This window comes from Aphelocoma coerulescens, chromosome 1 (genome assembly GCF_041296385.1).
Source record: "Aphelocoma coerulescens isolate FSJ_1873_10779 chromosome 1, UR_Acoe_1.0, whole genome shotgun sequence".
Lineage (NCBI taxonomy): Eukaryota > Metazoa > Chordata > Aves > Passeriformes > Corvidae > Aphelocoma > Aphelocoma coerulescens.
Genome location: NC_091013.1, coordinates 16,140,234 through 16,164,924, shown reverse-complemented (window position 1 = coordinate 16,164,924; position 24,691 = coordinate 16,140,234). Strand labels below are relative to the sequence as shown.

The following is a 24,691-nucleotide window of genomic DNA, read 5'->3' as shown; positions in this document are numbered from 1 at the left end:
CATCTGTAGAAAACCAGAGATCTTGCAAGCAACTCCTCTCCGTTTGAGATTTCATGAGGAAGTTCAGTGCCCAGACACTAGGTTAACAGCACAGACCAAGTGGAAGAACACAGATGACAGAATAAGGCTTGCATGCTTAGCACTGCTTCTCTACAAAGCTTTTTCAACACCTTGCTCTCAACTGCAGGAGGAGGCAGGGACATTTTCCAGTGACTCATGAAATATGGCTATCTTATCCACACATGAAAAGCACTTTGCTGGTGGAGGGGGTGTCTTATAGCACTCCGTCTGTCATGTCAGACAACATTATTTAAAACAGACATGCTGAGTCCAGTTTGACTGGAGCTCCTTTTACAGCACAGAAGAGGGAAAAAGAGACAAATACACTTCCTTTTCTGGCTCAAAGTAACAGGGACAAATATCAAAGATGACAGGTTGCCCGCAGAGGTTGTGGAGTCTTCTTCTGTGGAGATATTCACAAGTTTTCTGGACACAGTCCTGAGTTACATGCTCTAGGGGATCCTGCTTGAACAGGAGCTTGGACTAAAATGACCTCCAGCGGTTCCTTCCAACCTTACCCATTCTGTGATTGCCAGAATCCAAATAAATGAAAAAATTAGCTCTGATAAATAGAACAGCAGAAGGCTGTAATATGGCTGGTATTGTATCTTTTATGCAAAGTCATTACCTCAACTACCCAGCTACTCTGTCGGTACCCCAGCACGTTTGATAGTGACTATGCTACTTGTCTGGTACCTAAGAAGAACCAGACCATTTATCAGGAGTCAGAAGGCACAGAAAAGTGAGCAGAGTGAGAATTTAAATAATTCAGTGTCAATTTCTCAAGAACTCCTCATGAGATTTTGTACTTTCGCCAATACTGCTCATGACATTTCTTACTATCCCAAATTCAAGCAAACAACATGAACATGCAAAGGGTATCTAAGGATGTTGCTGTTGTCTCACTGCAGCCCACAGAAGCTACCCTGACAGCAATCTCATGTATACACTGCCTTATGGCACCTGCAGAGGATAGTAGAGGCTGTTAGCTAAGAATCTGGATAATTTCTGGTAAGTGTGCACTTTCCTCAGTTTACTAAAAAACATAAATTCAGTTTTCAAATCAATTATTTAAAGTAAAATTAGAATCACAGGCAATTTAATCCAGCTAGCAATCCTAAAACTCAAGACTATTAAACTGAAAATCCTTCTCTTCGTGAGGAAACACATTAAGGAAATAGAAGATAATTGCAGCAGAAAAGGCATGAAACTGAGAAATACATGATGAGAAGAACAGACATCAGTAATGATCTAAAAATAATAATCTTCACACAGCATCTTTGGTTATACATACAAAAAGTACTTATCTCGGCTAGTAAAACTAGCAGGTTCAACTCAAGCAGTTTCAACTATCACTTTCTATACCAAAACATACTTTCCTAAGTTAGACAAAAGCAAAGGTGTGTTTTTAACTACCCACCAGTAATAACCCAAGAGATTCCAACAAGACAAAAAAAGCTCAGAAAACAGTACAATCCATACACACACTTTTTCTTTTAGAGTACCTTAACTAATAACCTGGCAGCTGCAATACCTACCACTTTTTAAAGACGGGTTGTTTGCCTGCTGATTCTTTCCATCTTTCTCTTTTTTAATATTCTTTGAATCTAAAAGACAAGATTCCATTACATAATAAATGTAATATTCACATCATATCCATGTCCAGCATAACACAGAATGCTTTCAAACAATACAGAATATCTTGCTGACTTTCTTTTATTCATTTCACTGCATAATCAAAAAGGTATCTATACTCTAAATTTAATCACCGGACTATTTTGCCTCCAAAATATATTGAAAAGTACAGCATGAAAAAGCAGAGCTTTTGACTACTTTATATCAATTATCAGAATAAATCTAGTTTCAAAATACATAGTATCAGCTCTACAGACAGCAATCCTGCCCTATTTTTAACAGTTTTACTCAACCTACACATAATTTGAGATCCTAAAGATCACTGGATATCTTTATACATCTGGTCTAGATCACTGTGAACTGAGAAACAAGGAAAAACCCAAACCCACCCTAAAACTGTATTTCTGAGTTAAAGATTTCATTCTATATTTAGATTCTTGAATACTCAATATTTTCAATATAAAATTCTCAAATAGTCAAAGCAGCTATCTCAGTGCACACGTCAGTTATTTAAAAGAATGATTCAGGAGAATCTACCTTCCCTATCATTAATCTTGGCATACAATCAGAAAGGGGTCTGCCATATTTCATTTTTGATGGATTTCAGCATGTATGAGAGACACAGGAGAACTGGGCAGCTATAATGGAGAAGACAGAGAGACAGTTCCACTCATTCCTTTTAAAATTGTTGTTTGGTGACCTACTTTTGACACTCATGGACTCAAGTGCAATTCAAATATGACACTGACCTGACTACAAAAATGCAAGTACCTTTTTAAATTTAAAAAGCTTTTTTGTTTTTACCAAGATCTGCATAGGAGATTAACTGTCTTGGTCTGAAAATGTCTCAGTACTGGGAATGGGGTTGCTCCTGTAGTTAGGCTTGTGCCTAGCCTTGGTTATCCCAGTTAGCCTGAACTTGTACAAGTGAAGGGAAGGCTCACTTTTACTGCAAGATTGTGTTAGTAGCTGATTATTAGTAGCCGATCATAGTAGCTGTATTCACTCACTTTTAAGTCTTTGGCTACTGATTGGCTTGCTCTTGAAATAAAAACACTCCTGACCTAGAATGTGAAGCATTTGGTGACAGAAACACTTGAAATAAAATGAGTTGTTCTGCAGCAACGACTAAGCCCTAACAGTGTTTCTCTCCTGTTCTCTGTAAGTAAAGCATTTCTTGAAACAGAGTACTGACAAGCAACGTGTGATGTTCAGCACTTCCATCTCACATCTTTAATTATCAAGGAACTGCCATGTAAGGCAAGAGCTGAGTCATGACAATCTTCTGTCATCAGTCCCAAAATCCTCCCCTACCACTCAGTGAGGAGAAGATAAGCCATCCACATGGCTCTGTGCTTGATAGGATGTGATGCTCCTCTGGCCAGAGCACAGCAATGGCATGGTGCCCTCAGGGATGGCCAGCCATGGCCTCACCAACCAGAGCCACCCCATCACTCTGTCCAGGAGCTACCATGAGGATGGCACTGGGGGCAGCCCCAGCACTGGGCACCATCCCAGGAGACAGGCTGGGGCTGGGATGGGACACGGGGCCCAGGCTGTGGTGATCTGGAGACTGACCCTGCTGCGGCATCACTGGGGCAGGGGCTGACATGGGGTCCTGGGCAGGGCAGGTGGAGGCCCCAGGTGAGTGAGGGTCATTAAAGCCTATTAGCGTACTCAGGACCAAAACACCTTCCAGGAATAACCCAGACTACACAGTCCTAGAAATCACTGCACAGCTATGTAACTGCTCAAAATACACTGCAAAAATACCACCTTTCTCTCCTGAAGCAGACATGGGCAGAACTGCAAGCCCTTTGCAAAGGAAACAAGATGCCATCCTTACTCCTTGACTTTATCTTCTTTCTTGACTTACCTGTTCTTTTTTTTGGAAAAAGTTTGCTTTGGAACATTTTCTATTATATAGGTTCCTGAAAAAAAATGCTTATGAAGGTCAACTTCAGATGGAACTGCTGACATTATTTGGGACAGTGCCCACAGAGCTCTAACCCCAGCACCTCCTCAGCAGCAGGGCTTTAACCTACACAAGTGGACACCCTACAACGACCTGTGAGAATCTCAGAAGAGGTAGTGTTAAAACTAGTTCAGTAACACTGACAAGATGCAAGGCTAAAATCCACCTTCTCCTTCCTACAGGTCAAAATATATTATTTTGTCCAGCCTCTTTAGGATTTAGCTGAATCCAGCTAATTTTCTACTGGGGGATAGCAATCAACAGCAGAACTTTTTGCCATGTTCTATAAGCTCAGTCAGGTTTTTCCAAAAACAGTCATGACACTATCACACACACATGATACTATCACAGATATCAGGCTGTCAGCTTTCAGAAGAAATAACTTCCCAATCTGACTATTTCCAAAAAAGAAATCAGTAAATCTCTTATGTGGAACTCCGTTGAAAGAAGAGAACTAATAACTGCTTCCTACAAATACCCAAAGCTTGAAAGGACAGAGTCATGAAAGAATATCTACCCAACAGCGCTAGATTAAAAACAAGATGACAGCCTTTCATGATGAGAGACATCAAGAACAGGTGAAAGAATGTGAAAAACTGTAGCCGGGACACCACATGTGTTCTTGCTGACAATCACTACATGAATTATTTATTCCCTGTACCAGTTAGCTTTAGTGCCTATTTCAAAAATATCACAGCAAATATGGAACTTGAAACACAACACTCTTGACAACATATTTTTCTTATCAGAAATTAGAAAACTACAGGAAAAGAAGAGATAATTATATTAATGAGAAGTGTATTTCTTAACAGCATTTTAAACAACTATTTCATTTGAGGTGGAGGTATTTTCATTCACAGTGAACACAAAGCACTGTCACTATCACTTGTTTTTGATGGCCAGAACTCTGCTCTTTAAAATGCACCAATAAGTCTCACCCAGCACATGTAGAAGCATCCAAAAATAAGTCTGAATAAAACCAAGACTGCTTTCAAAGGATCTCCTTACTTTTATGTATTCCAACCTTCTTCAGTGGGAAGTTGGGGATACCATTACAAAGCTGAAGGGTTTGTCTCAGCAGATGCAAAGCTACTAAAAAGAAGTACCAACCTGTTTCTACACGAGACACCCTGCATCTACTACTACCCCAGCAAACCTTCCCCCAGTCTGTATTTCACAGTCACTACTTCACAGTCTGTACTTCCTAGCCTTGTTCAGGTGTGCTTTTTCCAAAGTTGGCAGTTAGGGTGGATAAAAAATTATGGTTTATTTTCAAAAAAATTTAAGAAAATAAGATTTTATTAAAATCCAATTTCATAAATATTAACCTATTTAATAAACACATGAGGCTTTTTAATGCATGCCAATCTGCATTTGAAATTTTGATAGTCTAAATTTTAATAAATTTAGTTTTCAAGAATCACTGAAAAAAATTAAGATAGAAGGCTATTATTCAAATCACTGGGCTGAACAAGATGACTCTCTCTGCTCATACCTTGGTCAAGTTTTGAGGTCAAACCTCAAAAATGAGATAATGAAAGGCATAAGATGTACCTGTAAATAATTGTACAGGTACAAAGAGCATTTTCTTTTTGTCCCCTTCCACATTCAGCTCCTAACCACATTGGAATGGCTAATTCCTTGAAACCTGAAAAATTGACTTGAAAATAAGAACTCTATTTATATGTTGGAGACAGAAGAGAGTTATTAGTTCTAGAGTCTTGAAGCTCATCATAACAAAAAAAAAAAGGTCATCTTAATTCATCATCTTCCTCTGTCCAATTTTAAAGGGACAAGTTTCAGTTTATTTTTCAATGTAAAACACAGTATCTTTTATATCATTTGCCAAAACAAGAGTTAGAATGAAATGCTGTTTAATCAAATGGACTTAAGCAAATGCTACTCAGCTCTCTAAAAGAACAAAGAAGAAGATACCAATTTCAAAAAAAGTTTTGAAAATAAAGTAATACTTATAAGTACGTAGCAGTTATATATTTGCTATGTATCTATACATATTTAGCCTATATCAATTTCAGGCTAAATAACCCATGAAAAATTTCTTTCTTCTCAGTAGCAAGATTAGAGTACAGCATATACTAAAATTTTAAAAGCAACATATTCTATTGTTCACCAACTACTTCTTTTCTAGAGTGCACTTCATAAACTAAAGCTTTAGATACAAGCCAAGATCAGAGTAAGATTATTTAACACAGTTCTTCCGCTTACTGCTTCAAAATACCGTGTGTTTACATTACTCCCACCCTATCTGTAACCACAGAATTCTGCTGATAAGATTACTCAACAGAAGACAGGCAAAAGCAACCACATCTATCACTTAAGAAATTAGAGACAAAGAAAAAAAAAAGACAAAGCTATCCTGACTGACTCATGAATACCAAATTTAAAAAAATAGTTAGAGAAGGTAGTGGTAAAGCTCTGGGCAAAGACAATCCTGTGACCAATTTGTATTTCCTCTTACAAGCTTCCATACTGAACTCCACTTTCTTGCTTGAGATGCTTTAAAACTCTGCAACTTCTTTCTAGAAGAGTCAACCTTCCAGCAAACTAGATGATTGTTTTGTTTAAGTGATGGCAAGCACCACCTCTTTTAACAGTAATAGTTTTTATCCCGGAATGGTGTGCCACAAGGGAAGGAAAATATGTGCTGTCTTCTAAGACTTGTTATTTGCTTATTGTCCAATGTGGGGAAAATGAAGTTCACAGTCATGCTTTCGAGACTTCTGCAGCTATGCCTTAACCACCCTGAAGTCTTCAACTCTTCTGGGTGTTCAAAACATAGCAGGACACCACTTTTCTCAAACAAACCCCTTGTCTTTTCCTGATGCATGTGAAATACCTTTGAGTGACAAAAACTTTTGCTCTTCCCAAGCCTCACAGTTACTCACCCTTAAACGAAGTTTACTAAGACAAGCCCCAGACTTACCATTGCTCAGGAAGGGGCCTTCTTCTCACTCCCTACTACACAGGGTTATTGTACGCACCTTTTAGCTACCATTCACCAAGCCTCAGTGCATACAGCTGAGGATATCCAGACAGAGCAAATATGAAATTTCTCCTTTCCCTTCTTTTTGTGCTTCCCTAGTGGGATTCTTATCTTATCTGCTTGGAACAGGGAGTCTCTTTGACTATATTCAGACAACAGCCATGCAGAAAACCTACAAGAGAAGGGGACAGACTTCCTCCATAAACTGTTGGTGCAACAATTAAACGGATGACTCCTGCCACTACAGAAAATCTATTCTAGCAAAAGACAATTATTTACCAAGGGAACACACAAGCACAAAAAGCAGCTTGGGCTGAAGACGGAAAGCTCAAGGAAAGTACAAAAGTGCTATCAGCCTTTTATGGGGGAGGACTACCAATCTGGAAGCTTTGAAAGCAGCACCAACATGGTTTCAGACAGGGGATCTTTTGCTCTTCATATTTTTTTGTTTCACCAGCCCAAATGCTCTTGTTTCTTCTGAAGTCTCACTCTCTGTTTTAGCGCTCAACTCACAATTAACATCTGCAGACATGACAGAGCAGAAATCATACTTTTGTGGTACAAGTGTACTTGTGGATGAATTTCTTTTAAAATGTTCATTTTATCTTCAAGAGACAGTTGCTAATACCGTTCACTGTGATAAAATTTGATCCTTTGTCCTACTTAGTTAGTATCCTGCTAAATTATAGGCAGTTCCAGAATAAAGCCCTATGTTTCATTTAACAGCACATCTAGACACCTTCCTCAATTTCAGAGTACAGTAATGGTTTCAAGGCTGTCACAGGACAGAATTCTTTTCACTGAACTTGTACAACTCAAGGCAGCCAAATTCAGCATATGTATTCTAAAACAATGTGAAGTTCGAACTAACCTGTATTCAGTAAATATCACAAACTGTCTTCCTTAATCTGACAGTATAGCAATTGTCAAGTTGTATCCCATCAGCTTCAAAAGAGAATTTAGCAGGTTCCCCACTTTCTTTCCTCTTGGATTAAAGCTACCAGGCCTTACCTTTAGCTGCTGTTCTCCCCATGGTAACACTTCCGTGATCTCCCCTCTCACAATAAAAAGGCTGAAGTTGAAAGACCAGTTAATTCTTCCTTTCAGCAAAACAGTTTCCTGTGGAGCAGTAATACAACAAGTTAGGGGAGAGGTTGTTGTTGGCGTTTGGGTTTTCTTTTTTTGGAAAGGATGATTTTTTTTTTATTGGTGTATAATTATCTTGCTGGTTTAAAATTACAAATGTTTAACAAACTATCTGTAGGAGAGTAGTGTGCAAACAACAGTTATATAAAAGTAGCAAGGGCACCAAATGCAAACTTTCATTTCGTTGTTTTAAACAGCTAATGGTCTAATGATTTGCTTTTCCTGCAGATTTCTAATATAAAGAAAGATAAAAAAATGTGCTTTATTCCTTTTCCCTCCAAGAAATATTACTGAAAAATGGAAGCCTTTATACACAACATACTCACCCTGCCTCACTTGCACAGAGTTAAACAATCATCAACTTGAATATATTTGAGTAAAACACATTATCTTGCACAACTACAACTGAAGAGGGAACAAAATACTAATGCAAAAAATCTGCACAAGGCCCAAGTGCTCAGTGATATCCCTGCCCTCTGATTTGTAACAGACTTGTAACTGCACACAGAGAACTGTTAGGGAAATGCTAACTGCAGATAAAAGCAATGAGCCACATTCTCATAGGGTTTAGAAACTGGAAGGGACAGATTGGTTAAACTAGTGTAAAACAGCAAAAACAAACTTTCTTTTTCGTGTGTGTTACTGTGATTTTCTACTCCAGCATCTATTATTTTGAACTTTGACTGCGTTCAAATCAAACTCATTTCAAGCATTTAGCCTTGAAGCAACAAAGCCAGCAAGTTTATTATCCTTCTCCATTAACTTTTCAAGTATAATGGGCAAATAAATTCAAATTTCTGAATTATGTTCTTGGATAATTTCCTTTCAAGGAACTTCCATGAGGTTTAAAGCTGACATCATCAAAAGCTTGACAATTTTTTTAAATTTAAGTATGTGCATACTTTTTCCACGATTAATTTTGTCATAGGTAACATTTTCAGAAGCTACATCTTCCACTGTGACATAAAAGAAGTAATGGTTGAAAAGCAGGTTATCTACTTGGAATTTCTTGACTCTTCTACTCACATGCTAAAAAAAAAAAAAATACACATCTATATTACATATAAAAAGAGAATTATCATACAGCTGAGTATCTTCCTGAAACTGTGATACTTCACTGAAACTTCAAGAAACCTGCACACTATGATGATGGACTGGATGAGGGAAATTTTATACTGTGCAAGACCATGGCTAAAGCTAATTAAATGTGGGGGGTTTTTTAAATGCCAGTGACGGATGAATTTATTTCATGTGTGTGTTGTCTGTGAACACGCTGGACAGCTACTACAAAAACTCAAGACTGAGAAAGGAGTTATAAATGAAACTGAATACTACCATAATATAAGCAGGTTTTGCTACACAACAGCATTCATAGCATAAGTGATCATCAAGATTAAGAACAGAAATCCTTTTAAGCCATCAAATAAATTTGAAATACTTTATACTTTCATAGACTCCCCCAAAAATTCAAAGCTTTTCCCATGCAAGTAATAAATCATGGAAGGTGATGCAGAGTCAAAGTAACTGTTTTTACAGATTACTTTAGAACAGCGAATGGTTTTTATCTTTTTGTTCCAAGTACCAGATTGCACTTGGTGCAGTAATAAAGATTCCAACCCTGCAGTGATAGTCATCAAGTTTAGCACAACCGGAGCATCTGTGAGAACATAAAAAGGATTCCAGCTTTTCATTAGCTTGTGTTGTACCAGATAGGCTGTTTTACAGCATGCCCACCAGCCTGTTAAAAATATAAGACAACTGAAAGTTCTGAAAGAGCTGTTTGAAATGAGGCAAACCCAACCGCAGGAACACAATATATTACTGTTTCGAAGAGGTGCTACTTAAAACTCAGTTACACCTAACATTCAATTTAAAGCTGCTATTAAATGAGCTCATAGATTGTACTGTTTGTCACAGAAAACATCCAAGAACTTCTGAGCCTCTATCTAACAACCACTACATGTTGCTGAAACGCAGTAAAATTAAAAGCAGTTACCTCCAAATCAGGGCAGGGTCAACCTGAAACAAAGTTTAACTTCTTCTGCAGGGGCAGACCTAGGAACTACCTTCTATCACCTCACATACTTAGGGGCAAGCCTCAAGTAATGCAGTTATGTCCTTTGCTAACCAAAACAGTCCCTTACATCGCACTCACCATAACCAGCCTGGCTCAACCCACAGAACATCCGTCACAGAAGAGAAGAAAACCACCAGCAAATACAGGGAAAACACCTCCGGGGGACATTCTGGCAAAATTACGTAGCAAGGACAGAACTCAACGCATTCTTGTACATGTGCCTTGGCAAACAAGTTGAGTGAGAAAGATGGTGTTAAGAAATTAATTGAGCAGCTTCTAAAAATGAAGGGAAAAATGAAACAAAACAAGGTCAGGAATATATGAGCAAACAAAGAAATGCAATGGCAAGGCTGAAGTGCAATGGCGTTAAGAGTGCACAAAACAGCAGAATGAAAACCAAAGTTACAAAGACTGAGGTAAGCCCACAGGTTGCCAGTCACAGACAGAAGATGACCCAAATATTTAAGAGACTGTCAGTACAGAATCCAGTGAGAAACCATTGAGAAACCATTCTGTACTGTCAGTACAGAATCCAGTGAGAAACTAAATTAAGGGAAAAGGGAAAAAAAACAATCCTCAAACCTAGGAAAATACTGGATTAATCATCAAAATGTCTTCAATCCAAAGAGCATTCAAAGGATAGCCACACTCATGAAGTGTATTATTTATATCACTTACATCTCAATTCGTTCTGTAAACTGCGTTTTTGTCTTTCTCTGATTAATGTCCCTTTTTTAAAAACGCAATGAGTTTCTTTTTTAAAAATCAGATGGAAAGCATTTATCTGCCTTTAATTCCTTACTGAAGTTTTTATTGTTAATCCCCAAATCACTTCTACTAGCCACCTTCCACTGTGCAAGTCCTTTGTCAGAAACCATCATATTAGTAGACAAGCCTAAGTCTTCACCCTCACTGCATTGCTAGTACATAATACTGGTGTCAGAAAACAGGATGGAAAAAATTTTTCCTGCCTAACTTTCTCTTTTTATTTTGAAAGAATTACTCAAGGGGCATGCATTGCTTTATTTCAAAGAAGGTGGTATTCTACAGAAAATGTCAAAATTGCTCTCTGTTTTGCCTGCCATGCATCTCCATTATCCTTTTCACTGTTAGCCAGGCACTCAAGTAAGCCAAATGTCCTGAAAAAAAAATTTATGCATACCTAGGGCTTCCCAGTGCAGGTTTATCTTGACAGCATGCCTGCTCATAAAAACACACAACAGAATTACGGAGACAAATGTAACATTTAAAAGAAGCCTAAGCAAAAAGGAGAGGGTGGGTTCAGTCTGCACAAAAAAGATTAAGGTTTTTCTGTCAATGATTCTGCATCTAAGGCAGGACAAGAGACAGCAATTTTAAAGCCCATTAGCCTTTTTGACCCTACCAGGGGTACAAATGCAGTAACTCACACCTCACCATTGGCATCCTCATGGGTGGGACAGTCGTCAGCGGGCAATCTCTGCTGGATAAGGACTGAGGCTATTCTTTTACACAGATACACTGCACAGAGGAGGAATCTAGCAAAACATCCACTTTGAAGCATCAGTTAAGTTCTCAGTTTTAGTGTGAAATAAAGGCAGACATTTTTCAAGCTTAATATGAACAAGAAGTTTTATTTGTCCCTTTTTTCTTCTACAAATCCTTCAAGATTAAAATTCCATATGCAATGGGGAAAAAGAATTACGCATAGTTTGAACAGCAAAACCAGTTATAGACAGAAAAGAGGTACACTGTAAGCTAAGAAGTATTTCCCCCTGCCAATTCTTTCATTTGTACAAGTCTTACGTTTGCTTTCACCACCAGCATTCATGTGCTATTACATTTAGAAACACATGAGACATCAAGCACAACTGCTGGCCATGCTCCCATCGCTCCTCTCCTCCTCCTTGCTGTTTGTCACTGCCAGCGCTGCAGAACCGTTCAAGGAAAGGACCTGTGCAGCCTCCTCCATGGACACACAGTCCAGCAGCCATAGTTCCCATTCCAAATTCCACACACGGGGAACATGTACCTACAGGCACTAGTTGCTTCCCAAACAAGTGTGACTTAACTGCATCACTTCAAAGCTATCCATCATGAATCTGGAATACCTTTTCCTTAAACCTAATCATCTACTCATCTGTTGTCTCTTAAATAAAAACCCTACTTCATACCATTTTTTAAAGTCTTTAAGGGGATGAAAAGAGGCAAACAAAGAGAGTAAGAACATAAGAGGAGTTTTTTAATAAAATACAGTATTTTATTAAATAAAATTTGCAATACTTAAAAATACTTTCTAGCAAACTACCCAGCATATAGACTCATCTATACTTGAAGACACAACAGCATACTTCCTTATTTCTGTAATAGAGATAATCAATTTACCTCTTAGTGCATACTGTGGCATCATTATGGAAAAGTAAGATCTCAAAGGCTAAAGGAAGAAAAATTACATGAATGTATCAGAACTTTAGAAAATGTAACAGAAGCTTTGTATTTATAAACTCAGTATTATTTAGAATTACACATATGACTTTAAACCAAAACATTAAAAATCAGGTCTTCTTTCACTTATGCACACAAATACATATCAGTTGCCGTTCTGACAAGAAATTTGATCCAAGTTGGAATCCCTTTTAGTTCACATTCTTTGTATAAAAAAATCCAAAAAAGTTAAATTCTTTCAAGAAAAGGAAATCGATCTTCCACATTTTCATACAACTGAACTTCTAATAAACTGATATATCTGAACACCTCCTCTAGTCACTACAAGCAGAGTTAGGACAGACAGACTCTTGTCAAATTTACAGTCTTTCAAACCAGCAAATATTAACTACCCATATACATCATTACAACAACTAAGCTCAAGTATTTCTTAAGTTGTTAAAGAAAGCAAGTGGGTACTTAGTGCTTTACAAATATATTTTTCTAATGTCATTTGCTTTAACATCAAGCAGAAATTTTCTGCACTATCAAAAATGCTCAGAAAGTCACCCGCGGTGTACTGCTCACTATTTATGAAGTGATTAGCATAAACAAACTTTTAAGCTGTCAGCAGTAAAATATTGCCTGTAAATGTTCTGCTCTCCCTCCAGGTAAGTTTACGACCTGCTTTAGAATATGAGCAACTGTAATTACAGTAAGTCATACATTTCAAGACTGCAAAACTCTCTCTAAACTCTCAAACCCTATTAAGTGTGTTATTCAGTACAGAGTAAGGCATTGTATATTTTAAAAAGAAACACTACCAAGGTTTAGACCAAAGATTTGCCCCAAAAAATCCTGAAACAAGAAATAATACTTATAAATGAGAACATTAGAGAAGTAAGGTCTCCAAATTAAACACCATAGCTTGTATTAATGCACAGCAGAATTTATGTCATGTAGATTTAACATTTACTAAATTGACAGTAATTTTTGAAACTGCAGTTTAGAGCTGCTCAATGGCTACCAACAAAAAATGAAAAAGCTTTTCTCCTCCTTCCCTCCCTCCCCATCCCGCTTTAAAAGTCAAAAGATGTGGGGTTGTAAAAACCTGAAAAAGGAAATGGTATGTGTGAAGTCAGCAGTTCAGCAAAGCAGCTGACTGGCCATTAACAGCTTTAGATATTCTTAAAATGCCAATCTTCCCACATGAAAGGGTATTTTAATGTTATATTAAAATAAATAAAAAAATATGTCTTATGTTTCTACCTGAAACAAAACTACCAGTTTTAATGGTTTACTAGTACATATTTACAGTAGCATAAGATTTTGACAATTTGTTTAAACATTTTGGTGAATTCAGCACACTGAAACCTCTGTGCTGTTTTCCACTTCCCCCTTCAAGCAAGGAGCACTCTTCCTGAAAACATTCATCATCGTTATTCAACCTGGTTTTGTCCAAATACCTAACCCAATTTTTTTTCCTACAGTAAACTAATTAAATGATGCAAAAAAAAAATCTATTTTTTTGCATGATTAGCACTAAGAGCTATATACCTGCAGGAAATTCTCTCTACACTCAGATACATCTCCTCTGTCTAGCTCAGGCTTCCTTGACACAGAAGAGAGGTATCCAACTATTTGTTCTGCAAGGCACTGAGCATACTTTTAGCACAGCGTAAACACAGAAGGTAAGGAAGAAAAGAAATTGCTGCTGCAAATATAGCAAGAGATGCCCAGATGCTAAAGAACCCTATACAGCTTTTCTGCACTTGTCTTCTGAAGACAAGAAGCAACACCACCAGCAGCAGTCAGAAAGAGTATGTATGCCTAAGGTAACAAGGGGGGGAAAGACAAACAGAGGCCCAATGGCAGAAAGGGGATTTTTAACCCTTTAGGCAACTCTGCCTTCCTTCCTTCTATACTGCCTTCAAACTGGAAAAGGACTGTGAAAGCTTGGCTCAGATATGATCTAACAGTGCATAGTGCATAGTGCATAGTCAGCAAATTCATCCCCAAGGTCCAGATTTTTTATTCACAACAGAGTATCCACAGAAACATATGCACTTTTACTCTCATGAAGAAATCTGCAGAAGTCAAATAGCATGCACAATTTATTTTTTCATTGCAGGCATGGAGAACAGCCTTGGGACGTTTCTGCACAGGATCGGACTGCAGTCAGCAACCCAGATGAAGTTACCTTGTTTCAGAACAACATGCTTGTCTCCCCTCCCTTGTACTCAATGCCAACAGCAACACACTTCTGCTACCATCCTCTTCCAGCACGTAATATACCTGTTTCTCTGTCCCACTTGAGAATCCAAACAACATATTGCTGACTGGGACTCCCTGCCACTGTATATTAACAAAGACACAATTTGCCTCAATGCATTTTTCTGCTGCTGCAACACTCCATGGTGTAGCCTGTCTTATATACAGGAGTAACTACACTGATCCCACGTACTGGTGTCCAGTCAGAGAACAAAACCAAACCAACCAGAACTAAACAACCCTTAAGCAATTTCCTGATAGCTCGCCTGTTGAGACCATGTTTCTGCGGGAAGAAAACCCCAGAGAGCTCCTTGCAGTTTCTAGGCACATGCACAGACTCACCTCTTGCTGGTGCTGACACCTGTGCTGTTTCCCCCAACACAAAAAGTCCCCTTACACAAGCGATCTTCGTGCAGATGCCACCAAAAATATTTGTCCATCTATTTGGACAAACATTATCATTGAATCACAGAATATTGTGAGTTGGAAGGGACCCACAAGGATCATCAAGGACAGGACAAGGCTCCCTGGACAGGACAACCCCAAGAATCACACCAAGTGCCATTCCAAAGGACCATTCAGTGCTGCTAGACATTTCTGCAGCTAACAAAGCACTAACAGGTCATAAAAGACATAACTCCTAAATGCTCAAAGGACTAGACAGCTGCAAATACTCCGCTGTACTATTTGCTTCACTCTTCAAAAATGGAAGAAGACGAAAGACTTAAAGCATCATGAACATTTGCAGCAAATCTATATTTCTCTTCCCACTTCCTTCTATGAAAACTTTCCAATTATATTAAAAAAAAAAACCCACAGGGGAAGCAAGCAGTAACAGGGCAATCTCCTCCACCTCTTCTTCAGCACGACTACACACCTTTCACTAGTTGCATGTGGCTTCAGCCCAGGACAGAGGCAGAGTATCTCCCTTTCTGCTGTTTCTGGAGATCGCCTTTCTGAAGGCAATCCCCCCCCTCTCATCCACCCAGTGCTTACACCATTGAGTACTAGGGAATATTCAGACTAGGTAGTGTTTTCCGACAACAAACTGAAAAATAATTACATACCACATTCAAAGTTTTCAACCTAACTACAACACTGCTTATTTTGAGAGTGGAAACAGTTTGTATCATCTGACCTTTCCAGAAAACCACTGTCTGCCTCTTTACAGCCCTCCAGTGCAGGGTACACATACAAGAGATTTGCTAGGGGAAGTGCCATCAAACATGCGGCAGCCCTTTTAATCTTTAAGCCTCTGACACACATTAGTGACAATAAAGAGTTCCACCAAATTTAGCAGCTCTGATACCCTTTCACATTCCTCCATGCACAAGACTCAGTTTTACAAACTGTCCTTTTTAAGTGGGCTTTTAAAAGTGCCCCAAGAACTGCACTCCTTCCACTGAACCTGCCTGCATTAATCTCTGATAGATTCCACACAGTACATAAATAATGGTACATGCTTCATTTTAGGTATGCACCTCATTAAAATGGTGCTACTCTCTTATAGGTTTTATAAACTTCAGCTGCTCCCTGAACTAATGTATGGTAGAGAGGATGAAAGGCTCAACCTCGTCCTTGCCCCACAGTAAAACGAGTCTCGTGTTACCCTGAGAAGACAACTGACTTAGATTTCCATCAAAGAAATCCATCCCTTTTACAAAAATTGATGGAAATGAAAATGACGGAATCCCCTTGGTATCTTAAATAGAATTTGACCTGATTTGTGAAGTTTAAGGCCTAGAATCAAATTATCTAAACAGTGCATCTACCTTTCAATAGAATGTCTTACTTGGGTTTAGATGACAACATACAAATAGGAAGAATATAAACTACTTAAGGGTTAAAAAAGAAAAAAAAAAAAGAGTAATCAGTCCAAAACACTGCTTAAGCATAAACTGGATACAGCATTACTTTTACAAAGCCAAAAAAGAAAATGTACTTTAGGATTAGCTTGGACATAAGATATCTAAACAGTATCTTACCTGTGAAGCAGAAAGGCTATCACCCTGTTAAAACACATGAGAGGGCACTAAAATTCTGTTAAAGGTGTAGTATTTCAGACAGACTTTGATATTAGGCTCTGCTAGTAATTCAGAAAAGCAGGAAGAGAGCGCTTGTAAGAATCACAAAAAGCACCCCATCGGTATTGCACCAACTTGGTTCCAAACTGATCAACTGCTACCCATAAAGCAGAAGCTTTAGTTAAAGTCCACAACTATGAAACAGTCTTGAAACAACATTGCTGAAATAGAAGAGACATGGAACTTAACATCACAAAGAAGAAATCTATACTTCATTTAGACCCAAGATAAGAAAATAATGAATTTTTGGTCCTATCCAAAAGACATAGAAAGTAAAGCTGTTAGTTTTTCTGACAGGGATCTTGGGAGGAGAGTTGGTAAGGGCACGCACACAGCATATCCCTGCATACACACAGTGCTAAGGGTATTAACACACTACATCCCCTCTACTACAAATGGTTTAGTTGTGTGTACCTGTGCCCAATGTCCATTGTATACAAAAGAAACTATCAGAGCAAGCCCAAATAAATAAAAGTGATAAGCTGGCTGATATAGACAGCTGCTGCTTTCTGAATGGTTATGAGGCAGCTCCTGACTTTCCTCCAGATCTACACCCTTGTTGACCAAGCAGAAAGACTAACAAGGACGAGATAAAAGTACCTCTGACAGTCATCATCACCACTTATGCACTCTTTGTGTATAGAGCTGCCGCAGATAAAAGGGGAGCCTGCTCACTGTTGGCTCAGGTACCTGAAGCCACCCTTCCCATCCCAAAAGATGGTAATCTACTTGAAGAGATCACAGATACAGAATACGAGTTTTAGGCAATGTGATGAGTTTACAGAAACACAGCTGGACTGAGCAGGTGACTCACCAAATCATCTCCTGCTGCCCCCAGGAGCAAGGCAGCATTGCTGCTCCGTGGCCAGCACTGCAGCAGGAGCTGGGTGCACACCCTCAGCGTCAAGTCAGTCAGCAGGTGCATGAAGGTACAAAAACAGTATTTACACGGAAACATACTCTTAAAAAACACTATAGTTCACTTAAGGACTTAACTGCCCCACTTTTTAGTGACTTTACCTCAAACAAATTAACTGCCTCTCCACTTAGACATCATAGGAAAGTTGCTCACACACACTATTACCAGTCATCATTACAATGCAAAAATAAACTTACCTGCAAATAACTAATCTAAAAGCTTCCCAAAACTGAATTATAGAACACTTGGACCTTAAAAGAAGTCTCCAAAGAAGCTGTACAAATTTTCTAGGAAAAGCACCCTCATATACCATAAACATAAATTACAGTAATAAAGAATTATTCACCAAATTGTATTAAAATATTAAGAAATATTCTGGAACTTAAATTTAACTTTCATTGCTTCTTATTTACCCACTGCTCTATTATGCCTTGACAATTTTATATGGGCTTTTCTGGCTCTTCCCACATGCTAGAAAAATCTCATTCTGGGCAACTTATGTTGCATGTCTTACACTTTAAAGAATACAAATGGTATAGTCCTTTACATTTAAGATTTTAATCTCTGAAAGAAGCAATCGGCACAAAGGCTGCGTGCCTAAGGCTATTTCTTTCAAATGGGAATGAACAGAACTTTAAATGCCCTGCAGATGTGGAGGTCACAAAGTTGCTTAACAACCTCCCTTGTCTAGACTCCTTGAAACAGTGTCCTGGTCCCTACCTGCAATTTGTTCTATATTTACACTTAGAAAATATCACAGTAGACTATCAAAGGGTATTTCTTAAGATTTCCTTAAAACACGAAAGGAATAACTATGTATTTCACTCAGCCTTGTTTGAGGTAGATGTATCCAGATAAATAAGACAGCCAGCTGCAGTGTCCTGAACGGTTAATGACAAATGTAGTTTCCTGTTAGTGACACTATTTAGTAGCAGCAGATAATTGGTGAGGACTTCATTTGTCCCTGTACATTCACTCAGTAAAGGGAATAAACAGGACTTGCTCACAGCTCACGATCCCATTGGAATATCAAGAAAACAACAAAAGACACCTATGTACAACAGGCAGAAGCAGCTACCTATGTTTGCTTCAAGTTTTTTCACATTCTCTCAAGTAAATCTGCATTTTATACACACAAATTTTAGACAGGTAATGGAATTAATACTTTCTCAGTACTACAGATTTCACACTAGCAAAATGCCTCTTTTGAACTCGAGCAGCTATGCCTCTTTTGAATTCGAGCAGCTACTCCAGAAAACAATGCCTCTGCCTTATGAGAGCACACTATCTGGACACAGCAACAGCAGTCACAGCAAAGGAGGAAAAAAAAGCATTTGTACATTCAATGTAGAAACACACAAAGTCAAAAGAAAAATATCTTAAAGTACTGCCGTTGCTTGTTTCCTAAAATTCCTGCATCAAGATCAATACTTACATATGTGTGAATGTTAAGAACAATCTAGTTATGTTATGTTCTCATATCTACGTGGCTTCTAATTGTTGTGGAAGTAGTTTATACTTGCAGCTATAGCACACCATGAAAAGCCAACATTTGTTTTTGCTGAATCTGAACATCACTACAAAAATATAAAATACCAAGCAACCTGAATTATATCACACTAATATTGTTACCTATTTACACCAAATAGAAAACTAAAGCATCAACTCCATCAACTGTGTTTCAAGCAAAATTAGTAAACTACTTTCATATTCAAGACTAGACGATGTTAAAGTTAAAAGCCATACAAACACTTCCCGGTCTCAACCTCAGTTTCACCATACACTGTTTCCTGCAGCCTCCTGCTTGCATTACTGTGCAACTTCCCATAAATAAAGTACTAACAGAGGTGTCTCCAATGCGCTTTTTCTTTACATCAATTCAAGTAATATCATCCTTAAATAGTACTTACATTTTATGGTACCCTAAGGGAGAAAATCAGCTCCTCCTGCCCCCAAACACGCAGCCTGGCTGTACCAGGAATTTCTCTGGACATGCTGTAAGTGCAACAACTCGCGCGGGCTGTGGGTTGCTGTGGCCTGAGCAGCACTTGATGGTGGCCCAGGGAGAGCTGGTACAGCGCAAAGCATTCCCTCCCCTATTTATTCCGTAAGATTAACGTGACAGCCCAGAACCCAAGTGTAACACAGCAAACGCCTTCCTGCAATAGTGTTCCATCTGAACCAGTGCTGCAGTTGTTACCAACCCTGAGCGACTGCCCCACTAACTGCTTTGCTCTGCCTCTTCCAAACAGTAAGATGCAGTATGAATGATTTAAAAATCCAAAGGTTTAAGACTGTTACTCTGAATTATAAAAAATTCATAATCAGTCAAATTTGAAGAGCTGTTTACAAGTCAGACACAGCATGCTCTCAAAACTGACTTTCATATCTACAGTCAGTCTATGCTTTTTAAGTTTTAATCATCTTGTCTACATTAGTTAGGATATGCGTGAGTCACAAGCAAAGTTTACATGACCAAAACTCACTGAAATATCAGTATTTCCCATTTCCATTAAACTTTTTAGGTCTTAGAATTATTTTTTGCTATCTCTTATAGTTTAGCTCATCAGTGAGAAACAGAAAATAACTGTAGGAAAATACATCAACTTTAAATTGTATTAACACTTAAAGCCTGCCTTCACTCCTAAAGAATAACTGAGCATAAAATTTAACTTGAATATTGATACATACTACAGCACTGCAATGTGGTTTGTAGGTCAGCCTAGCAGCAAAAAACAACGATGCAGAACGCTGTAACAGAACTTTCCATACTTGAACTACTTTCTTTGGACCAGCCAAAATTATGACTCCCCGTGCAAGATATCCCCGTTAAGTCGGCAATCAGTATATGCCACATACGCAGTTTAAAGAAAACGGGATCAGTGTCGTAGTGCATCGCAACTCGACATGTGCCGCACAACAGGCCACGTCCGACACCGCGCTGTCTTCAAGCGGCACCCCCAACCTCCTTACCCAACACAAGCGAGCGCTCCGAATTAAATGATTTTTAACGCGCATCCAGCTTTTCTGGTCGACGCCCGTTCCCCAGCCCCTCGCCAGCCTCGGCGGCCGCTGGGCAGGACGATTAGGCGCAGCCCCGGCCGGGAGGGCGCGGAACCACCGCCGCTGCCGCGGGGGAGGCAGCGGGGCCGCCCCGGCGAGGGGAGGCGTGTCCTGCCCGCGCTCCTGTCAAACGCCGCCGGCCCCGCCGCTCGTCCCGGAGGCACCGGCGGCTCAGGGACCTCCCGTGCCGCCCTTGCTCACCGGAGCTCCTGCTATCCGGGAGTCGCGGCCACCTCCGGACAGAGAGAGGCACTTTGTTAGCGCCGGGAAACAGAGCCGCCCGGCTCCTCTCACCCTCGCAGCTGCGCTCGTACTCGGCCACCCGCGGGTACCCGCGGGCGGGGTCGGCAGGACCCGCCGCGCTGGGAGCTCAGCCTGCAGGGGAGGGGAGCGGCCAGTGCCAAGAGACCGGGACGCACCGCTGGAGCATGGGGCAGCGCCGGCCAGCCCCGGTGCCGCCCCCAGCGCAGTGGTGTTGCCGAGGAGGGGAACCCGGGACCGGGGCGCCCGGCGCGGCCACGGCGGGCGGAGGTTGCGGTGCGAGCCCCGGGAGGGGGCGCGACCCCCGCCTCCCCGCCCTTTCTCTCTCCGCTGCTCCCTCCCCCTGCCCGCCACCGCAGGGAGCGGGAAGCGCCGCCGCCGCCACTCACCGGGCGGGCGGGACGCGGGTCCGCAGCGCCTGTCAAGCCGCTCCTGCCATCGCCCGCCTCACGCCGCCGCCATGTTCCGGGGGCACCGCGCATGCCCGGCAGCGGCACCGGGGGCGCGGGGCCTCCCCCCCCCCCGCCGTCCCCCTTCCGCCCGCCGCGGCTGGGGCGGTACCGCTCGGGGCTGCGCGACCCGCCGGCATCCCTGTGCCACCGGCATCCCCTCACGGCCGGCATCCCCGCGCCACCGGCATCCCCTCACGGCCGGCGTCCCCGCAGTCCCCGCCATCTCCACCCCTTGCCTCCATCCCATCACGGTCGCCATCCCCGCAACCCTCCGCCATCCCCGCACGCCCGACATCCCCGCGCCCCGCCGGCATCCCTGCGCTGTCAGTATCCTCGCGCTGCACCCGGACCTGCGGCGGGAAGGAGCGGGACTTGCGGGACGCCGACGGCCGGGAGGGTCGGGGTTGGCGGGAACTGCTGTACCCGGGGAGCGGGACCGCCTTGTGAGGGGGGGCAAATGAGCCCTTGGCAGGTGTTTGTGTAGGAGACTTCGGTGTGAGCAGTGAACGCCTGGAAAAGGCGTGGGGGATCGATGGCAGGGGATCCTGAGGGGAAACCTGAGGCAGCCGGTGCCGTGCGCTGCAGCCGCACCGCGGTGGTGCCGGCACCGCCAGTGTACACGTGGTGAATGGTGCCCTGCATTGTACGTGCACCAGTGATCACGGTATACGTGTAGAATTATAAATAACCACTTATAAGGGGCATAACGCACGTTATAATCGGTGCATATCCACTTGGGAAATATCACACAATTATTTTACAGACACCCACGCTTATAAGTGCTGTAGAATGGGAAAAACTCTTCCTTGGCTTTTTGGTAGCATGCATTCCCATTTTATAAGCTTTGGGTGTTTTAATTCATTCCCCCAGAGGCGTGTAGGCATGAGCATAAAGGGTAAAAAAATCATACCTTAAACGCTACCAGCATTCGGAGGAGTTTGTTCCCAGTTTTCATCTTCACTACCTAACATCACTTGGAAGTGAAATTTTAAATTCAAAATTATGCCAAGGTCATGAGACCCATGAGAGTGAGATTCTACGAGGTTTTTTAATTAAAACAAAACAAAACAAAAAAACCCAAACCACAGAAAAGAAACCCCAAATTTATACCCAACCCCCCCCACACTCTTCTGCATGAAAGCGAAATTCATACAGCCCACTTTAGTATCCTGCATATACTGCAAGTTACTACTAACAATTTATTTTAAGCACTCTCATAAGCAGTAAATGGCTCTTTAGAAACAAGGAAAATGAGTCCTTGACATATTTATAAATATTTAATATTTAGACAACATGAAAGAAACAAAAATATGCTAATCCAAGTGATTAAAATACACAAGAGAAAGAAATACTGAAACATGTACAGAAAGCCTTTATAGTGAAGTGTGTTATGCTCATCACCAATGCAGATGAATGCTGCTTTTAATTTGAAATATTTTCCCCTTTCTGTAATATTGAACTTTTGCAGGAAAATGAGAGATTATGTTCATTGTAATGATGGATACAAAAATGTGCCAAGTGTCACAGAATAAGTCCCTGTGAGACACAGAGGAAATGAAAACATATTTTAAAGCTATTCTTTAAACCCAAGCCAGTGCTAGATACAACATCTGAGGAATCTGTTCCCTGGGAGCCAGTGGGACACCGTATCGTTGGTTTCTACAGCTGTTGTTGCAGAGCCATCAAACATGAACTGGTGCAGTCCTATACCTGCTCGTAATTTTCCCAAAAGGCTGAAATCAGGAAGCCCAGCCAACAATAATCCTGCTTCTTAGACCCCTGATGTGATGAAGCAGAATAAACAATAGTCATAAGAATAAATGTCTACAAAATACATCACCAGTAAGAAGAGAGGAATAGAAGAAAACTATTAACACTCTTCTAATCCAGGAGTCAAATGGATCTATAATGCCTTCACGTGTGTCTTTCACCTACAAGCTATAGCTGATGTAAAGCAAAAAATTTCTTTACAGGATTATTAGAAAAGGAAGAAGAAATCCTGACTGCTTCTATTTTCCAGTAGAATAATGAGCTTGTTTTCTGGTGACTCGCCCATCACCTTTCATTTTCTTTTGTAGGTATTGAACTGAAATATTTGGGTCAGAAAAACCAGGCATGTTTTTAAGTTCTCAGTGTTCTTCACAAAGAGAGAGATAGACACGTGCGTCTGCATGTATATGTAAGTATGGGTGTATACATATACAAATATATGTATACATAATAAATATATGGCTTTATAGTTTTTTGCAGGAAGATTCAGTGATTTTAGAAAGAAGCAACAACATCAAAACACACAAAAAATACATTTTATGGCAGTAGACCCCCATGAACTCCTACAAGTGGTCAAGATGATGTTCTGTTAGGTTGATGCAGACAAAAAAAAACGTTTAAGAACTGTCACTTCCCCAAAGAAATAACACTAAAAGTATAAGTAAATGAACTATCCATGCAGAAAATACAACGGGCAGAGTAAAAGATCAGCCTTGCTGTCACAAGCTCCTCCTGAGCCTCAGATAGGAATGAAGCATCCAGAAAAGAGAAGTTGGGTCAGGTTACTTGGAGGAGCTACGGAAGTGTAGCCTGATCATGCAGGGATAAAGTCAGAAAAGGCAGCAGAAAATGAGACACAGCTAGCAAGGGATATTTGGGATAAGACGAAATAGTTTTAAGTACATTACCAGACATTGGAAAGAATCAAGCACATGATTATGCCCGTATCAAGCAGAATGGGTAAATTTTCAGTAGACAACACTGAGAAAGTCAAGCTTTTTAATATTTTTTATCTAATTTTTACTTTTATACATATTTATATATATCTGAGGCATTATTGATAATTGGGAAAACAGACAGATTTCAGATTTGACAATCAAAGGACCAAGTGAAAAATTATTCAAACACAATTTGCTGCTTTTCCATCAACTGAATTTAAAGGACTGGATGATGAAAATTCTAATGGTTATCACTGATAATTTACACTGAAGGGATATTAAAGGACAGAAGGGGACAAACTGTATTGTTGAAAAGGAAAGAAGGAAAGAGGATATTATATACCAATCTGTTTGACCTCAGTACACAGAGAAGATACTGGAGCAAGTAAACAAGCTATCTTTAAGCAGTTGTAACACAACAAGTAACAGCCAACACAGCTTTGTCAAGAACAAAAGATGTCAAATCTAATCTCTCCTGCAACAAAGTAAGAGGAATCATCAGCAGAGGAGAAACATTGAAGGTCATGTGGGATGTCACTTTAGTAAGATTTTTGACATGGTTTCATATGATATTCTTTCAGCAAACAAGGAAAACATTGTAGAAGAAGTTATTTAGGGAGCTGATAAGAGCAG

The 24,691-nt window shown here is 40.4% G+C and overlaps 1 protein-coding gene across 1 annotated transcript in view; it reads right to left on the bottom strand.

The window, feature by feature from the left end:
• SCML2 (Scm polycomb group protein like 2) overlaps nt 1-20,625 on the bottom strand; it is a 70,520-nt gene extending 49,895 nt beyond the window's left edge. The window contains 4 exon segments of the mRNA XM_069002807.1: nt 1,599-1,667; nt 7,686-7,766; nt 7,769-7,793; nt 20,548-20,625. Coding sequence (XP_068858908.1) covers nt 1,599-1,667; nt 7,686-7,766; nt 7,769-7,793; nt 20,548-20,592 — 220 coding nt within the window. The 5' untranslated portion in view covers nt 20,593-20,625.
• Between the last annotated feature and the right edge of the window lie 4,066 nt (nt 20,626-24,691).